The sequence below is a fragment of the Colobus angolensis genome, unplaced genomic scaffold (assembly GCF_000951035.1).
Source record: "Colobus angolensis palliatus isolate OR3802 unplaced genomic scaffold, Cang.pa_1.0 Scaffold19, whole genome shotgun sequence".
Classification (NCBI taxonomy): Eukaryota; Metazoa; Chordata; class Mammalia; order Primates; family Cercopithecidae; genus Colobus; species Colobus angolensis.
The window spans coordinates 14233563-14248034 of record NW_012115043.1 but is presented as its reverse complement, the minus strand read 5'-3'; the positions used below and the strand labels follow the sequence as shown (position 1 = coordinate 14248034).

General features: G+C 44.5%; 1 protein-coding gene across 1 annotated transcript in view; it reads left to right on the top strand.

Annotated features, from left to right (window-relative positions):
- Nucleotides 1–14472, top strand: part of CGNL1 (cingulin-like 1) — a 135373-nt gene that overhangs the window by 83967 nt on the left and 36934 nt on the right. Inside the window, exon 9 of the mRNA XM_011940571.1 lies at nt 13917–14123. Within this exon, the coding sequence (XP_011795961.1) occupies nt 13917–14123 (207 nt within the window). The remainder of the gene's footprint in view (nt 1–13916; nt 14124–14472) is intronic.

Genomic DNA, 14472 nt, shown 5'->3' with positions numbered 1-14472 from the left:
AACTTGTACATTCAGTGATTGCAGACAATCAGTGGTGGGTACTTCAATCCTTAATTGGATTCTCTTCTGTGACATTTTATAGTCATGGAAATGAGGCTTGGAGAAGTTGTGGCTGCTTCAGGTCACACAGACCGACCCAGGGGCTGCCCTGGGACCAAGACACCCACTCCTGCTCAGCCTCCAGTGTTCCTTCTATTTAGGCCACTTTCAGAGGTCCCAGTGCGGTTGGGATACGTCAGTACCAGACATAGCATTCCATTAAGCTACCGCCTAAGGATGCACAATGTGGGATGCTTTTAGTGTGTGACCAGGGATTTTATGGCCCATGGCAGGTTTTCCTAGATGTGAAGTCTTACTCCGCAGAGCCTTGCTATAACACCGTTAATTGTCAAAGCCAGGGCCAGGCGGGGGCTGCCAGGCTCTCCAGATCCTCAACAGTAGGTCAGTAGGAGCCTTGGCAGGGGACCTCCCCCTACTCCTGATGAGCTGGCCCCAGGGATGGGCCAAGTCTCTGTGACTCATACCCAAGAGGGCTTCTTAAAATCACAAGTCACCTGGGTAGATGTGGGTATCTTAGGGGTTAGGCTGGGGTCCCCAAGGTCAGAGTACCCTGGCAGATGCAGTGCTTGTGGTCCAGTAAATGACAGCAGGTGACTTGGCTAGGGGTGGAAGGAGTGAGACTCTCATCGGATAGGTCCTGGAGGGCAACCTGAAGCCCAGAGTGGACCAGTTGAGGACTGGGCCCCTGATGTGTGTGGGGCAGGTGTTGCAGCTTCATCAGCCTGCAGTGTTCCAGGGCTCGCTCAGGGCAGGCTGGCTAAAGGCTTGGAGTGGAAGGGGTGTGTATTAGTCTGTTTTCATGCTGCTGATTAACACATACCCAAGATTGGGAAGAAAGAGAGGTTTAGTTGGACTTACAGTTCCACATGGCTGGGGAGGCCTCACAATTATGGTGGGAGGCAAAAGGCACATCTTACATGGCGGCAGCAAGAGAAAATGGGGAAGACACAAAAGCAGAAACCTCTAATAAACCCATCACATCTCGTGAGACTAGTTCACTATCACGAGACTAGTACAGGAAAGACCGGCCCCCATGATTCAATTACCTTCCCCTGGGTCCCTCCCACAACATGTGGGAATTCTGGGAGATACAATTCAAGTTGAGATTTGGTAGGGACACAGCCAAATCATATCAGGGTGGTATGGGGTATTCACGGTTATTGAGCAGCTGCCCCTGCGCCCTGCCTGGCGTTGCACTGAGTACTTCCTTAGATACTCTCACGCTGGGAGTGGCATGGCATTGCTCTTCCAGTTTACAGAGCAGGAAACAGAGCCTCCGGGTTCACTGCTGGTCATTGACAAAAGCAGGACGATGATGATGACAATGATGACGAGGGTTAGCAGAATCACTCCTGTCTACTCAGTGCACAGTGCACGCCTGGCCACATGCTATGTATTTTACACACGTTACATTTCATCCTCACTGCCACCCTGTATGTCAGGTGCTATCATTGCCCTTTCAAAGTGGAGGCGATTACAGCTCAATAAAAGGTAATCGACGGGCTCAGAGTTGCATGGTTGGTGGGCGGCTGAGCCAGGATTTAAACTCAAGTCTGTCTGACTCTGGGAGTCCAGGCTCTTTCCTTGCTATAGCCCCACTTGTCCTTGGGGCTGAAGCTTGTGATGAACTCCAGGTTTTGTTTTTAATGGATGTGAGCTGGGTGGGTTGAATCTGCAAGTATAATAGTAGGTCTTTACATGATGTGATAGGCTAGATGATGCTGCAATAATAAACAGCCTCCAAAGCTCTATAGCTTAACGAAGAAAAGCTTGTTTCTTGCTCATGCTACACATCTAGTCATGGCGGGGTTGGAGTTAGTCGCTTTGTTCCTGAGTCCCTGGGGGACCCAGGTGTTGGCGATCTCTGCAGTGGGGTAGGAGGAGGATATGGTAAATCACTAATGGGCTCTTGGAGCTTGTACCTGGACATGACACATGCCTCTTCTTGCATTTTCTTGGCCAAAGCTAGTCACATGGCCACTCCTGACTTCAAGGGGGCAGGAAAGCAGATGGATGTCTGCCAGGAAAGCAGATGGATGTCTGCCAGGAAAGCCTGGAGGAGAGAAGAACTGGAAGTATTAGGTGAACAGCACTAATGATCCCCACAGTGATTCATGGGGCCTGTTTGGTCAGCACCCCAAGATGGCTCCTTTTTAAAACAGATGAGGGCTGGCCCTAGAGCAGTCCTGGGGAAGGTCTTAGATTAGACTTGGTTACTCCATCCCTCCCCCTCTGTCTGTCCCAGCTTTTTTTGAGGGAGGGAGTGACATTTTATTCTCCATTCTGAAAAGGAGGGACTGAGTGAGTCTTGCCAACAGCATGACTGGGAAACAATTGCTCTAAGAGGATGAGGGCCAAAAAGTCACCACACCTCCTTCAGGGCCTCTGTATAGACGGAAATCTGTGATTTATGCTCTGTAACTTCTGGGTGGTACATGGTAATTCCTTCCTGGACACTGTTTGCTGTCTATACAGTGACTCCTCCTTTGACATTTGGCCCCATTATCTTTCATTTTTCTTGATCCGTGTCCTGAATGGATCCATTAAGGACACGGCTTTTTAAGAAAGCCGAGCTGCAATTTAGAGAAGTTGTTACTTGCACAAAAACCTCAGTGTGGTCAGGTGACTATACCAGGATCAGGACGTTTCTATTCTGGCCCTGTTCCCCTTGCCAGTCAGTTAGAGCTGGCTGTTGACCCAGGTAGCCTGGCCTGCAAGGAGGAACCAGGGGACTGTGGGCTTTGTAGGAGCCTGGTCTGCTCAGCTCTGTCTCAGGGAACAGCCTGCTACTTTAAAGGAGGAAATAATAAAGGTCACTCTTGTCAGGTGTCTTAACCCTGTGGGTACCAGAGTCAGCCTAAACACTTATAGCAGTCTTGGCCCAGGCTCTTGCCTACTGAGGCCATGTCCTTTTCTTTCTCCAGTCCCTGCTTAGCATCGCTCCGGTGGCCATGGAAGTGTGGGGCAAAGAGAAAAGTTGACAGCTTTCTACATGGAAATTTGGTCTTGTTTGGGGCTGCAGGGAGGCACTAATGAGAAGCGTCATTGGATTGAAAGTTCTTGGCCTCAGCATTTGTATTTAAGTTCTGAAAATGGCGTGATTTCTGTAATTCAGGATTGACTCTTTCAGCATTTGTGGATATATGGTAGCAGCAAAATGGGAAAGCTGAAGGACCCGTTTTCACAAATAACAAGACTTCTGGGCAGGGGTGCAGGGCAGAACTGTGGACTGGAGTAGGGCCTGTGAGCTTCCAAATTGAGCCTCTGGCAGCTTGTTTATCTTTTTTCTTCAAAATTCCTGTTGAACCTGTTGGACATGTGTGTGCTGACAGCAAGCTGATTTGTAATCATTTGTAAAGCCACGTGGTCTGTCTGTGACAGCGCTCTAACTGGGACTCTAACCCTTGCGTTTACCCGGCTCTCATCCCCCAATATTTTCCAAGTGACGCAGAGCCCTGGAAACAGGGCATTGTCTGGGTGGAGTCCCTTCCTCCAGCCAGCAGCTCCTTGAAGGCGAACGGCACTGCAGGGGCATGTTGGGTTCTATAAACAGAACTTTTACATGCTGGTCACAAGGTTAGCTTAGACTGTGGCTCTCATGGTGAGGGAAATGGTGTCTTAGAAATATGATGTAAGGCTCTTTGTATCTCCTGGGAACTGGGGAACATTTTGTAAGAATTTTTCTAAGGAGTGGTGTTAAAAAAAATAAAGCAAAGGCACAATGGAAAGTCTAAGGCTGTGTTTCAGAGAAACACATTTTCCCTCAAGCTACTGCCCCCACTTGGAAGAGCCTGGTCGCAACTAGCAGAGGTCACAAGCAAGGAGTCAGAGCCGGGTTCAAGTCCTGGGTGTGTGACTTTTGTCTACCTAAACTTAAGGTATTGCGGTCATTGACTGAGGTCTTACTGTGTGTCTGAAACATTGCTAGGTGCTTTGCATAATGTCTCAATTCATTTTTAGAATAACGAGAAAACTGAAGTTTCAACAAGAACAAGCAGGACCAGTTCAGGTCTGCTGAGTCCAAGGCCTGCACTCTTTTTGTTTTCTTTTGTTTTTATGAAGATAACATTCATATAACACAAAATTCATTTTAAACATTTTACAGTGTGCACTGCAGTGGTTTTTATATATTCACAATTTGGGTAACCACCACCACTATCTAATTCTAGAACATTTTCATCACCCCAAATAAAGCCCCTTTCATCTGAATTCCCACTTTCTCTCATCCTTTGGCAACCACTCGTCTACTTTCTGTCTGTATGGATTTGCCTATTCTGGACATTTTGTATAAACAGAACAAGACCTGAACTATGGAGCATGTTGTGTTTTGGAAAAATCAAATCACTTAACTGCTCCACGTCTATTTAGTTGCAGTGTATTGTGGTCACAGGTATTTTAATTTCCATCTCGGGTATCTCTGCAGGTTTACTGTGTCAAATGCATCTGTGAGCAAATGTGAGGATTTTATTGTCGTAACTTTTGTCTTGGACCTATATCTTCATTACAGGCCACTCTGAGAGGGAATCTTAACTAGTTTTTTAAAGGGAAGCATGTTGACTTATTTCCTAGGGACATTATGAAGAAAACCAGAGACATTTTTAACCTATCTAGTCACTGAGTTGCTATAGGAAAAACTGGGTAATTGAATATGATTAAAAGGGAGTATCTTTTAGGTTGTTCTGTAAGCAAGAAAATTGCCACCAGGGCAACAAAAACACAGGATGTAAATAAAATCTTCATTAAGCAAGGTATATGTAAACTCCACGAGTATGGCAGGTTAGTGACCATAAGGAGAGAATGGCCCTCATCTCTGGATGCTGTGGCAGGGACATTGTGACAGATGATCTGGTTTAAATGGCAGCATTTGAAAATAAAATGTAAACATGAGGCAGTAGGAGTAAAACCTCTAGTCTTCTTAGCTCATTGAATTCCAGGACTGCCTAATGCTGCGTGACTTCTTCAAGTTCATTCTAGAATCCCAGACTGTTAGAGCTGGCCAGGACATTGAAAGGAGATAGACTGACCCTTTCGTGTTGCAGAGGGGAAAAGTGAAGGCAGATGGAAGTTAAATGATTTGTCTATTGTCATCATATGTGAATTGTTAGTGGGGTCTGGTCTAGAATTCACATCTTTTAACAAAAAGAAATTGAATATTGATCTGTACGATTTTTGGCATTGGAATCAACTCTTCCTTGGAAATATTTGGGACCTGGGTGATGAATACCCTCTACTTCTTTGCCACTTCCTTTACCACATTTATTTCCATCTCTCCCATGCACTGTTTATTTGCATCCCCCCCCCCCAAACACAAACAAAAAGAGCTTGTCACTGTATAACCAACTGAGTTCTGAACTGTAGATATGTCGGCAGAGATTGGTGTTGGCAATTTTGATAAATACAGTGAGAAAATTTGGAAACTCTGATGTTCTTCTTGGAGCATGGGATTTAAAAATATTTTGCAATGGCTCAATCCCATCTTGCCCAAAAAATGGTAAGTAGGCAAATCAAAAAGGAGGAAGGAAGGAACCCATCACTTTACATTACTAAAAGAATTTCTACTTTTTAAAGATTTGTATCTCTTTCTTTTTTGATTTTCTGATCTGTTTAGGTATTACCGATTATACCTTCTTTAAGGATGTGACCTGAATTCAGAGGGGGCAAGAGCTTGCAGAAGGAAGGTTGCAGTGTGAGCTGGCTGCAAAGCCTGCAGTAGTGCACAGGCCACCTGACGTCGAATCCCAGGCACTGAGAGTCCTACCAGGAAGCATAAAGGATTTGACCAGTTAGGAGCTCAGCTCAAATCTCTGCAGGAAAGTCCTGAGAACTGAGAAAGGTCCCATCAGCCTAGACCTCACTGCTCAAAGGGGTATCCACAGACCAGCATCATTAGCATCACCTGGGAGCTTGTTAGAAATGCAGAGTCCTGGGTCCCACTCCAGAATTCCTGAGTCAGAATGAGCGTTTTAAGGAGATCTCTAGGTAATTCATTAAAATTTGAGAAGCCCAAGATTAGAGACCTTATGCCACGGAAATTAACAAATGATTGGGAGAAGGGATGAAGTATGCTAGTTAAGACTAAAATATATGCTGTTTCGGTACCTGGATAGTTGACCTTTGCTCAGTTGAGGGGGAAGCTGAAGACACAATATGGGGAACTTGGTTCCTAACACTCTCAGAGTGAGGAAGGGATGCATTATTGTGACCCAGGCCCTTATTGTGCAAATGAAAGCAGACGTCCACAGCCATGGTGGTGAGAAGACAGTAATTTCCCAGCAGATGAGCTGACCTAGGGGACGCTTCCAGTACCTCTCAGCTGGGAGCCTGCAGCCCCAACACACTGGGGCGTGGGGGTGGCCAGCGAGATGGAACTGACACCAACATTCCATTCTCTGGATGCCCCGGCCTCCACGCCTCAGCTGTTTTCACTCATTCAGCAAAAAAGAGAGACAGAAAGGAAACAAAAGCTGGCTGTGGCAGAGGCCGTGTTAATTAGTAAAACCTGTATGTCTGTGTATTGGGTCGGCACTGGGACAAGCAGGAGGCCCTCGCCCTGTGTGGTGACTTGTTGTCCATCAGGAGTGAGCCTATCCGAGGTGTCCGTGTTCCTACAATGAGCACTCCTCAGCTTCCCGAGTCAGGCAGAACATGCAGATGGGGCCATTTATGGTGCCATGGGGGGTTTTGTGCTCATCTCCTGTGGCTCCAGGGGCCAGTGTGAACACTTCTAAATGTGGGTGTTAACCCATGAAAAGGTGGAAAATGTGCCGGCCTGCAGGCAGGTGATTATTTGCAATGAATGAGCGGTATGGCAAAGACTGGGATTTCACTCTCTTGCGTATGTGTGATACAATTGTTACATTTCTTTTTTCCTTCTTTTAAAATTGGTAATTGGAGCATATGGCTAAAAGTCAACTATTTTTAAAGTAATGGAAATTTAGCAATTCAGCATGTTGAAGCATGCTGTTTGGCTGTTTTAGAAGAATGTTTTTCTTAGATGCCATCAGTTTTCCACACCACCCTCGACTGGGAAATGGGGCTAAGATTTTAATAAATTAGCCAACCAAGAAACCGGACTTACCTTTGAAATAAGATGGGTGTCATCTTATTTGTGCAGTGCAGTCTCCCTGGAAGGACTATTAGACGACCTCAGTTCTCTGTTTTGAGAAGTCTAGGCTTGATTTTTTCAGCTGGTAAAAAATGTGCAGGTAGTGGCCTGAAGCCAAGTGTGACGATTTGAAACCACAGCTGGTAAGCTGTGTGAAGTCTTCCCTTTTGGGAAGCAGATGTGAGTTTAGTTGGCCTAGCAGTAATAACAAGGGCTACCACAAGAGCAGTCATCCCATTTAACTAGATATTTACAATAATGTACGAGGTGGGCAATTCATCCCCCTTCTTCAGAGAGGAAACCAAGGCTCTGTGAGGCCAGGCCCGGTGGAAGGTCCAGCAAGAGGCACAGCCTGGGTGTGGATCTGATCTGGCTGACTTCAGAGCCTTTGCTGTTTCCTCTAAACAGATAGAGAAGCATTTTTAAAAGTATAAATGAGAATTCCATTGTTGAGGCGATTTCTGTCTGTGTTACTCAGGATGGGACATGTGTCTGTGTGCTGGGTGGGCAAGGAGGAGAGTGCTTGGCAAAGTCACAGGATAAAAGTGACACCACTTCCTGGAATACCAAGAACACGGTATCCTTGATGTAAAAAGAGACATAGTAGAATGAAAAATGCTATGGTGTTGGATGCAAAATTTAGATTCATTTATAATGGAAAAATCCAAGCCTTGAAAGCGGTTCTTTGCAGTCCCTTGGATGTCTCTCATAACCCCACACTGGACTCCTTTGCCTTAGGGTTGCTGGAGTGGAAAAGCTGGGGAAGCACTCGTGTAGTTGCAAGTCCTGGGCCATCTGGGCCTTTTCCACTCTCCCAGCTATATGTAGTGAAAAGGAATTGCTTAACTATGTAAACCGGCGTGGGAGAGTTGGCGCTATGCTCTGTTTGTACAGCTGCTCCTGGGGCTCCGGCTCCGCTATCTTTCATGGCCCAGAAGTACCCATGAAAAGACAAAGGAAGGGTTTCTAGAGGCTGGAGGAGGTGAGAACTTGGCCGAGGAGGTGGGTTGTTCTCTGAGTTCCTGAGACCGTTGATGGTCAGTCTTTTAAAAGAAAATGGACATTTATATTAAAAAATTGTAATACATGTTGAATTTCCATGGTTCAAAATTTAAAAATTACCAGAGGGTTTGCAGTCGAAAACTTCCTTCTCCTGTTTTCCACATAGCCCCAGTTTCCTTCCTCATAGCCAGTCATTGTTACCAGTTTCTTGTGTAGCTAAGTAAATACATCTTTATCCCTCCTTACCTTTTTTTTATACACACAGAAGCATGCCATGTCTACTAGTCTGTCTCTTGCTTTTTCCTCACTTTCTTGTTCTTTTTTCTCCCAGCTGCACAAGATACCATTGACCTGATGTAATTTATTTAACTAGTACCTAATTGGCCTTTAGTAGTATGCAATCTTTTGCTATTAAAGTGCTGCAATGAATAATCTCATTTATATGTCATTTTCCACACACGTGGGATAAAATGAGAGACGATAAGTTTCCGGTTCAAAGGAAATGTACGTTGTCATTTTGATAGATACTACCAAATTGCCGTCCAGGAGCCTCATACCAGTTTCTAGCCCCACCAACAGTCGATGAGAATACGTTTCCTCACATTACACACACTGTGTTATCAAACCATTTGATGTGGCTGCCTCATAGCTGAAAAAATAATCTTGGTGTAATTTTTAGTGATGATCCAACCTTGAAAAATGATAGAAAATGGCACAGTTTTGTTACTTTTGCCTTCATGGTGATGAATCTGATGTGGTACTTCCAGCTTTTTGGAGTGGCAGAGGAATTGACTACCTGTACAAGTGAATAGTAGTTAAAATATTGAAATGCAAATCCATATAATTCTTTTAAAACCAGACATCACATAGGTGATATGCTACAGCCAAATGAATTATTAAAAACTGTGTGCTTTTTGGTTTTATTTATGATGGTGCTTCCTCTCTAATATTGTCATGACATATAGGACTTGGGATCAGAGAATCATAGAAACAACGCCAGCAACTTCAATGACTTCAGCAGTACTTGCCCCCAGGGACCGTCCACCTGCGTTGCTCTTTACCAGCTCTGTCTTGGTGCAGTTCTGCTGCCTTTGCCACATCCATGAGACACAAAGTCTCATCTGGAAAAGATGATACGTAGATGCAAGCATCAGAGCACTTCAGAGTTGGGAGAACTTTGAAGGTCCTCTCCGCCGTGTTTCTTTTCTTCACTGGGAAGTCATGGAGAAGAACTTACCTGTAGTACTTGCCTTGAACAAAAGGATAGGATTTTTATTTTAGATTCCATGACTACTGCAGGTGAATTAGGTATGGTTTCAGGAAAGGAAAGTTTCTTCTATGGGCTTTATATAGTGAGCTGGGTGTGTGGGGGTGCGGGAGCATGAAAATGGGAGAGGACTTTTGGGAAGATTTGCTAACACAGGCTCATGTTAAATTATTTGTAAACATAATGTGAAGACATAGAAAAAAATAGTATCACTTTACAAATAATAATAAAAAAGGACTAAGTGTCTCAATACACATAAGGTCTGCTAGAGTCATACTCAGGCCATGCCACTGAAAGTTAGGATTGGAATAAATCCCTGCCAGCCGTAAGCTGAGTGAAGAACTTGCATGCCAAGTTCTAAACATCACAATTCAGTCCAGGTTCCCTTATCTAACATGCGAAGGTGCTAGTTAGGCCCCAATCCAGGTTAAACTAGGTCTGTTATTCAGTATCCTCTTTCTTCCTGAGATTTCTGGGTGAATGAAAGGGTGCTGACCACACATGGAAGTGTTCTTTGCTTTACTGAAAGCTTTGGGCAGATGGTCTTGAGCCTCTTCTTCCCCTCTCTAACATCTCAGCAAACCTCCAAACCACTGGAGTAAATGCATCATCTCTCTCCACCATCCCTACTCCAGCCCCAGGTTTCCCTTAACTTTTGTTTACCTTTTTTTTTTTTAAAAATAGCTATATTAAGATATAATTCATATAGCATGTAATTCATATAATTCAACTATTGAAAGTGTACAATTCAGTGGTATTAGTATGTTCACACAGTTGTACAACCATCACCACAGTCAAAGTTAGAACATTTTCATCACCCCTAAAAAGAAATTCTATCCCCATTAGCAGTCACTCCTGGCCCCTTCCCCATATCCCTCCCTGTAGCAGCCCTGGGCTATCACTAATCTATTTTCTGTCTCCGTAGATTTACTATTCCAGACTTTCATATAAATGTTAATATGGGTTTGTGTGTGTGTGTGTGATTGGCTTCTTTAGGATAATATTTTCAAAGTTCATCCATGTTGTGGTGTGTATCAGTATTTCATTCCTTTGAATGGCCAAATGATATTCCATTGTATGGATATGCCACATTTTGTTTACCCATTCGCTGTTTGATGGACATTTAGATTGCTTCCACTTATTGGATACTGTGAATAATGCTGCTATAAACATTCATGTACAAGTTTTTATGTGGATATATGTTTTTTTCTTTTTTTCTTTTTTCTTTTTCTTTTGAGATGGAGTCTCACTCTTGTCACGCAGGCTGCAGTGCAATGGCGTGATCTTGGCTCACTGCAACCTCTGCCTCCTGGGTTCAAGTGATTCTCCTGCCTCAGCCTCCCAAATAGCTGGGATTACAGGCACCCACTACCACGTCTGGCTATTTTTTTGTATTTTTGATAGAGACAGGGTTTCACCATATTGGCCAGGCTGGTCTCAAACTCCTGACCTCAGATAATCTGTCCGCCTCCCAAAGTGCTGGGATTATAGGTGTGAGCCACTGTGCCTGGTCCTTTGTTTTTATTTCTCTTAGCTATATACCAAGGAGTAAAATTGCCAGGTCATACTGTAACTCTGTGTAACATTTTGATAAACTGGCAAACTGTTTTCTAAAGTAGCTGCACCATTTTACATTCCTACTAGCAATGTATAAGGGGTCTAATTCCTCTAAATTCTCCCCAATACTTGTTATTATCTGTCTTTTTTGTTGTAGCTAGCCTAGTGGATATGGAGTGGTATCGCATTATGGTTTTAATTTGCATTTCCCTAATGATTAATGACGCTGAATATGTTTTCATATGCTTATTGGATTTTGTATATTGTTCAGAGCCTTTCCCCATTATTTATTTATTTTTTTTATGAGATGGAGTCTTGCTCTGTCACCCAAGCTGGAGTGCAATGGTCCCATCTCGGCTCACTGCAACCTCTGCCTCCGGAGTTCAAGCCGTTCTCTTGCCTCAGCATCCCAAATAGCTAGGATTACAGGTGTGCGCCACCACGCCTGGCTGATTTTTGTATTTTTAGTAGAAATGGGGTTTTATCATGTTGGCCAGGCTGGTCCTGAACTTCTGACCACAAATGATCCTCCCACCTGGGCCTCTTGAAGTGCAGAGATTATAGGCATGACCCACCGCGCCTGGCCCCCATTTTTAAAATGGGATTTTAAATCTTTTTATGACTGAGTTAAAGAATCATTTATATATTCTGGATATGAGTCCTTTATTAGATATATGACTTGTATTTCCTCTCATTCTGACAGTTGTCTTTTGACTTTCTTAGTGGCATCATTTGCAGCACAAAAGTTTTAAATTTTGAAGAAGCTTAATTTATCTGTTCGTTTTTTGTCACTTGTACTTTTGGTGTTGTAGCTAAGTAGCCTTTGCCTAACCCAAGGGGACAAATATTTGTTCCTGTGTTTAAAGAGTTTTGTAGTTTTAGATTCTACATTTGGACCTATGATCCATTTTGAGTTAATTTTTGCATATGGTATGAGGAAGAGGTCTAACTTCATTCTTTTTCATGTGGATATCCAATTGTCATGGCACCATTTGTCAAACGCTATTCTTTCCCCCATTGAATTGTCTTGGTACCCTTGTTGAAAAGCAGTTGGCTATAAATGTAGGGGTTTATTTCTGAACTCCCAATTCTGTTTCATTGATTTCTATGCCTACCCTCATGCCAGTACTGCCCTGTCTTGATAACTGTAACTTTGTCTCACATGTTAATGGGAGAGTTTGGGCAGAAATGGGCAACCTAGACTTTTTCTTTCCCTGGTCTGACCAGTTACTGGATTCTTTAGATCCTTCCTCAAGTTTTCAACCACACTTTATTTCTTCTCTGTATATCTTTGTGACATGTCCCCTTGCTGGTTTCGTTAGGAGATGATATCCTGAGAGACCTGAGAAATCCCAGCTGCCTGACACCTTAGTTTTCTCCTAGCAATGCCAGCTAACTTCATTCTAACTCAGTTGCTTGGCTCTGATGGACTTTCTCTGTTGTATAGAATTAAACATTTGGGCCATGAAACGATGCTCTGGTTCCTGAAACTCTCTAACTGGTTAGGTTCAGGATAATAAGCTTACTGTACTATTAAGAGATGTAAAGATCTTTCCAAAAGATCCAAAGGCTATACAAGTGAGCAATTCTAGCAGATACTTCTCCCACGTGGGCTGTGATACAGACTTTCAAAGCCTAACCTTGTCCTCCCTGGGCCTTTCTTTTATTGCAAGCATCTGTAGCATTGTGTTGTAGGCATAAGATTTGCTGATATTGGCATCTTTGTAGTAGTGGAGAAATGGAGGTCAGGCAAGAGATCTGCCTGCAGAGGTGGAATGCTGGGCAGGACAAGTGTTAACTCACTTTTTTAACATCACTTCAAATTGCTAAACCGAAGAATACAAAGCCCCTGTGACCTCTGGAATCAACAATAACCACCCTGAGACTGTCATTCCTTTCTGTTGTGAATTGTGTGCAGCATACCTAGAACTTACACTATGAACTGTATCCTAATTTAAGCTAATTTAAGTTTCTCTTTTCTACTGGACATGAAAAAACCTGTACTCCGAAGCTGCTCTTCCTCAAGAGCTTCTATTAAAAAGCCCGGGCCAGGCACGGTGGCTCACGCCTGTAATCCCAGCACTTTGGGAGGCCGAGGCAGGTGGATCATGAGGTCAGGAGATCGCGACCATCCTGGTTAACATGGTGAAACCCTGTCTCTACTAAAAATACAAAAAATTAGCCGGGCGAGGTGGCGGGCGCCTGTAGTCCCAGCTACTCGGGAGGCTGAGGCAGGAGAATGGCGTGAACCCGGGAGGCAGAGCTTGCAGTGGGCTGAGATCGTGCCACTGCACTCCAGCCTGGGCGACAGAGCGAGACTCCATCTAAAAAAAAAGACCCTGCCCCTGCAAATGGGGCAGGGAAATGGGCATGTCAGAAAGCGAGGGTTATGAAGACAGCTTCTGGATTCAGTCTGCCTGAATGTAATTCCTCCTAAGTGATCTTGGACAAGTTACTTAAACTATCCAAGTGTCAGTTTCCTCATATTTAAGATGGTGAGAAGAATAGCACTCACCTGAAATTGTTAAAAGGTTGAAATCCCATGTAAGGATCTTAACACAGGCAAGGGTTGGCAAACTTTTTCTTTCTAAAAAGAGCCAGAGAGTCAACATTTTAGCCTTTGTGACACTATAGGCTTTGGGGTTTCCATTGCAGCCACTTGGCCCTGCTGTTGTAGCTTGAAAGCAGCCACAGACAACGTGCAAAAGGACGGGCGTGGCTCTGTTCCAATAACACTGCACTTTTCAAAACAAGTGGAGGGCTGGGTTTGACCTGTAGGCTGCCGTTTGCCGACCCCTGGCTCAGCACAGGGCCTGGCTGAGTGGGCACAATGGGTTTTTCATAAATGCCAGCAGCCATTCTCTCAGCTTGGGGACAGCTCCTTGACACCAGTCTCCTTGTTCATTTACTCTGTGTTTTTAACAGAATGTCGAGGTCTTGGCCAGCAGGAGCAACACTTCAGAGCAAGACCAGGCAGGGACCGAAATGCGCGTGAAGCTTCTGCAGGAGGAGAATGAGAAGCTGCAGGGAAGAAGCGAAGAGCTGGAGCAGAGAGTTGCTCAGCTTCAAAGGCAGATCGAGGACCTGAAAGGCGATGAAGCCAAGGCGAAGGAAACGCTGAAGAAGTACGAGGTGAGGCTCACTGGGCCCAGGCCCAGCTTTGGCAGCTGCTGCTCCTTCTTTCCTGTGTAATTGATTTCAAAAGTGGGGAAGGGATTTATTGTCATAATTTAGTTGGAAAGGTCAAGGCAATAGTGAATTACATCCTCTCTGCAAGCCATTTCTTTGTTACCCCCGGGAGTGGCATGACAGGGAGGCCTGGGAACAGGGAGGGTGAGGTCAGGTGGGGACACAGGTCTAGGCACAGGAATCCGCATGCACCCAGATACCAGACACACCCAGCCTTCCACGGCTTCACACAGGCCTCTACCTGAAAAGGCTGTCTTTTTTTTTTTTTTTTGGAGACGGAGTCTAGCTCTGT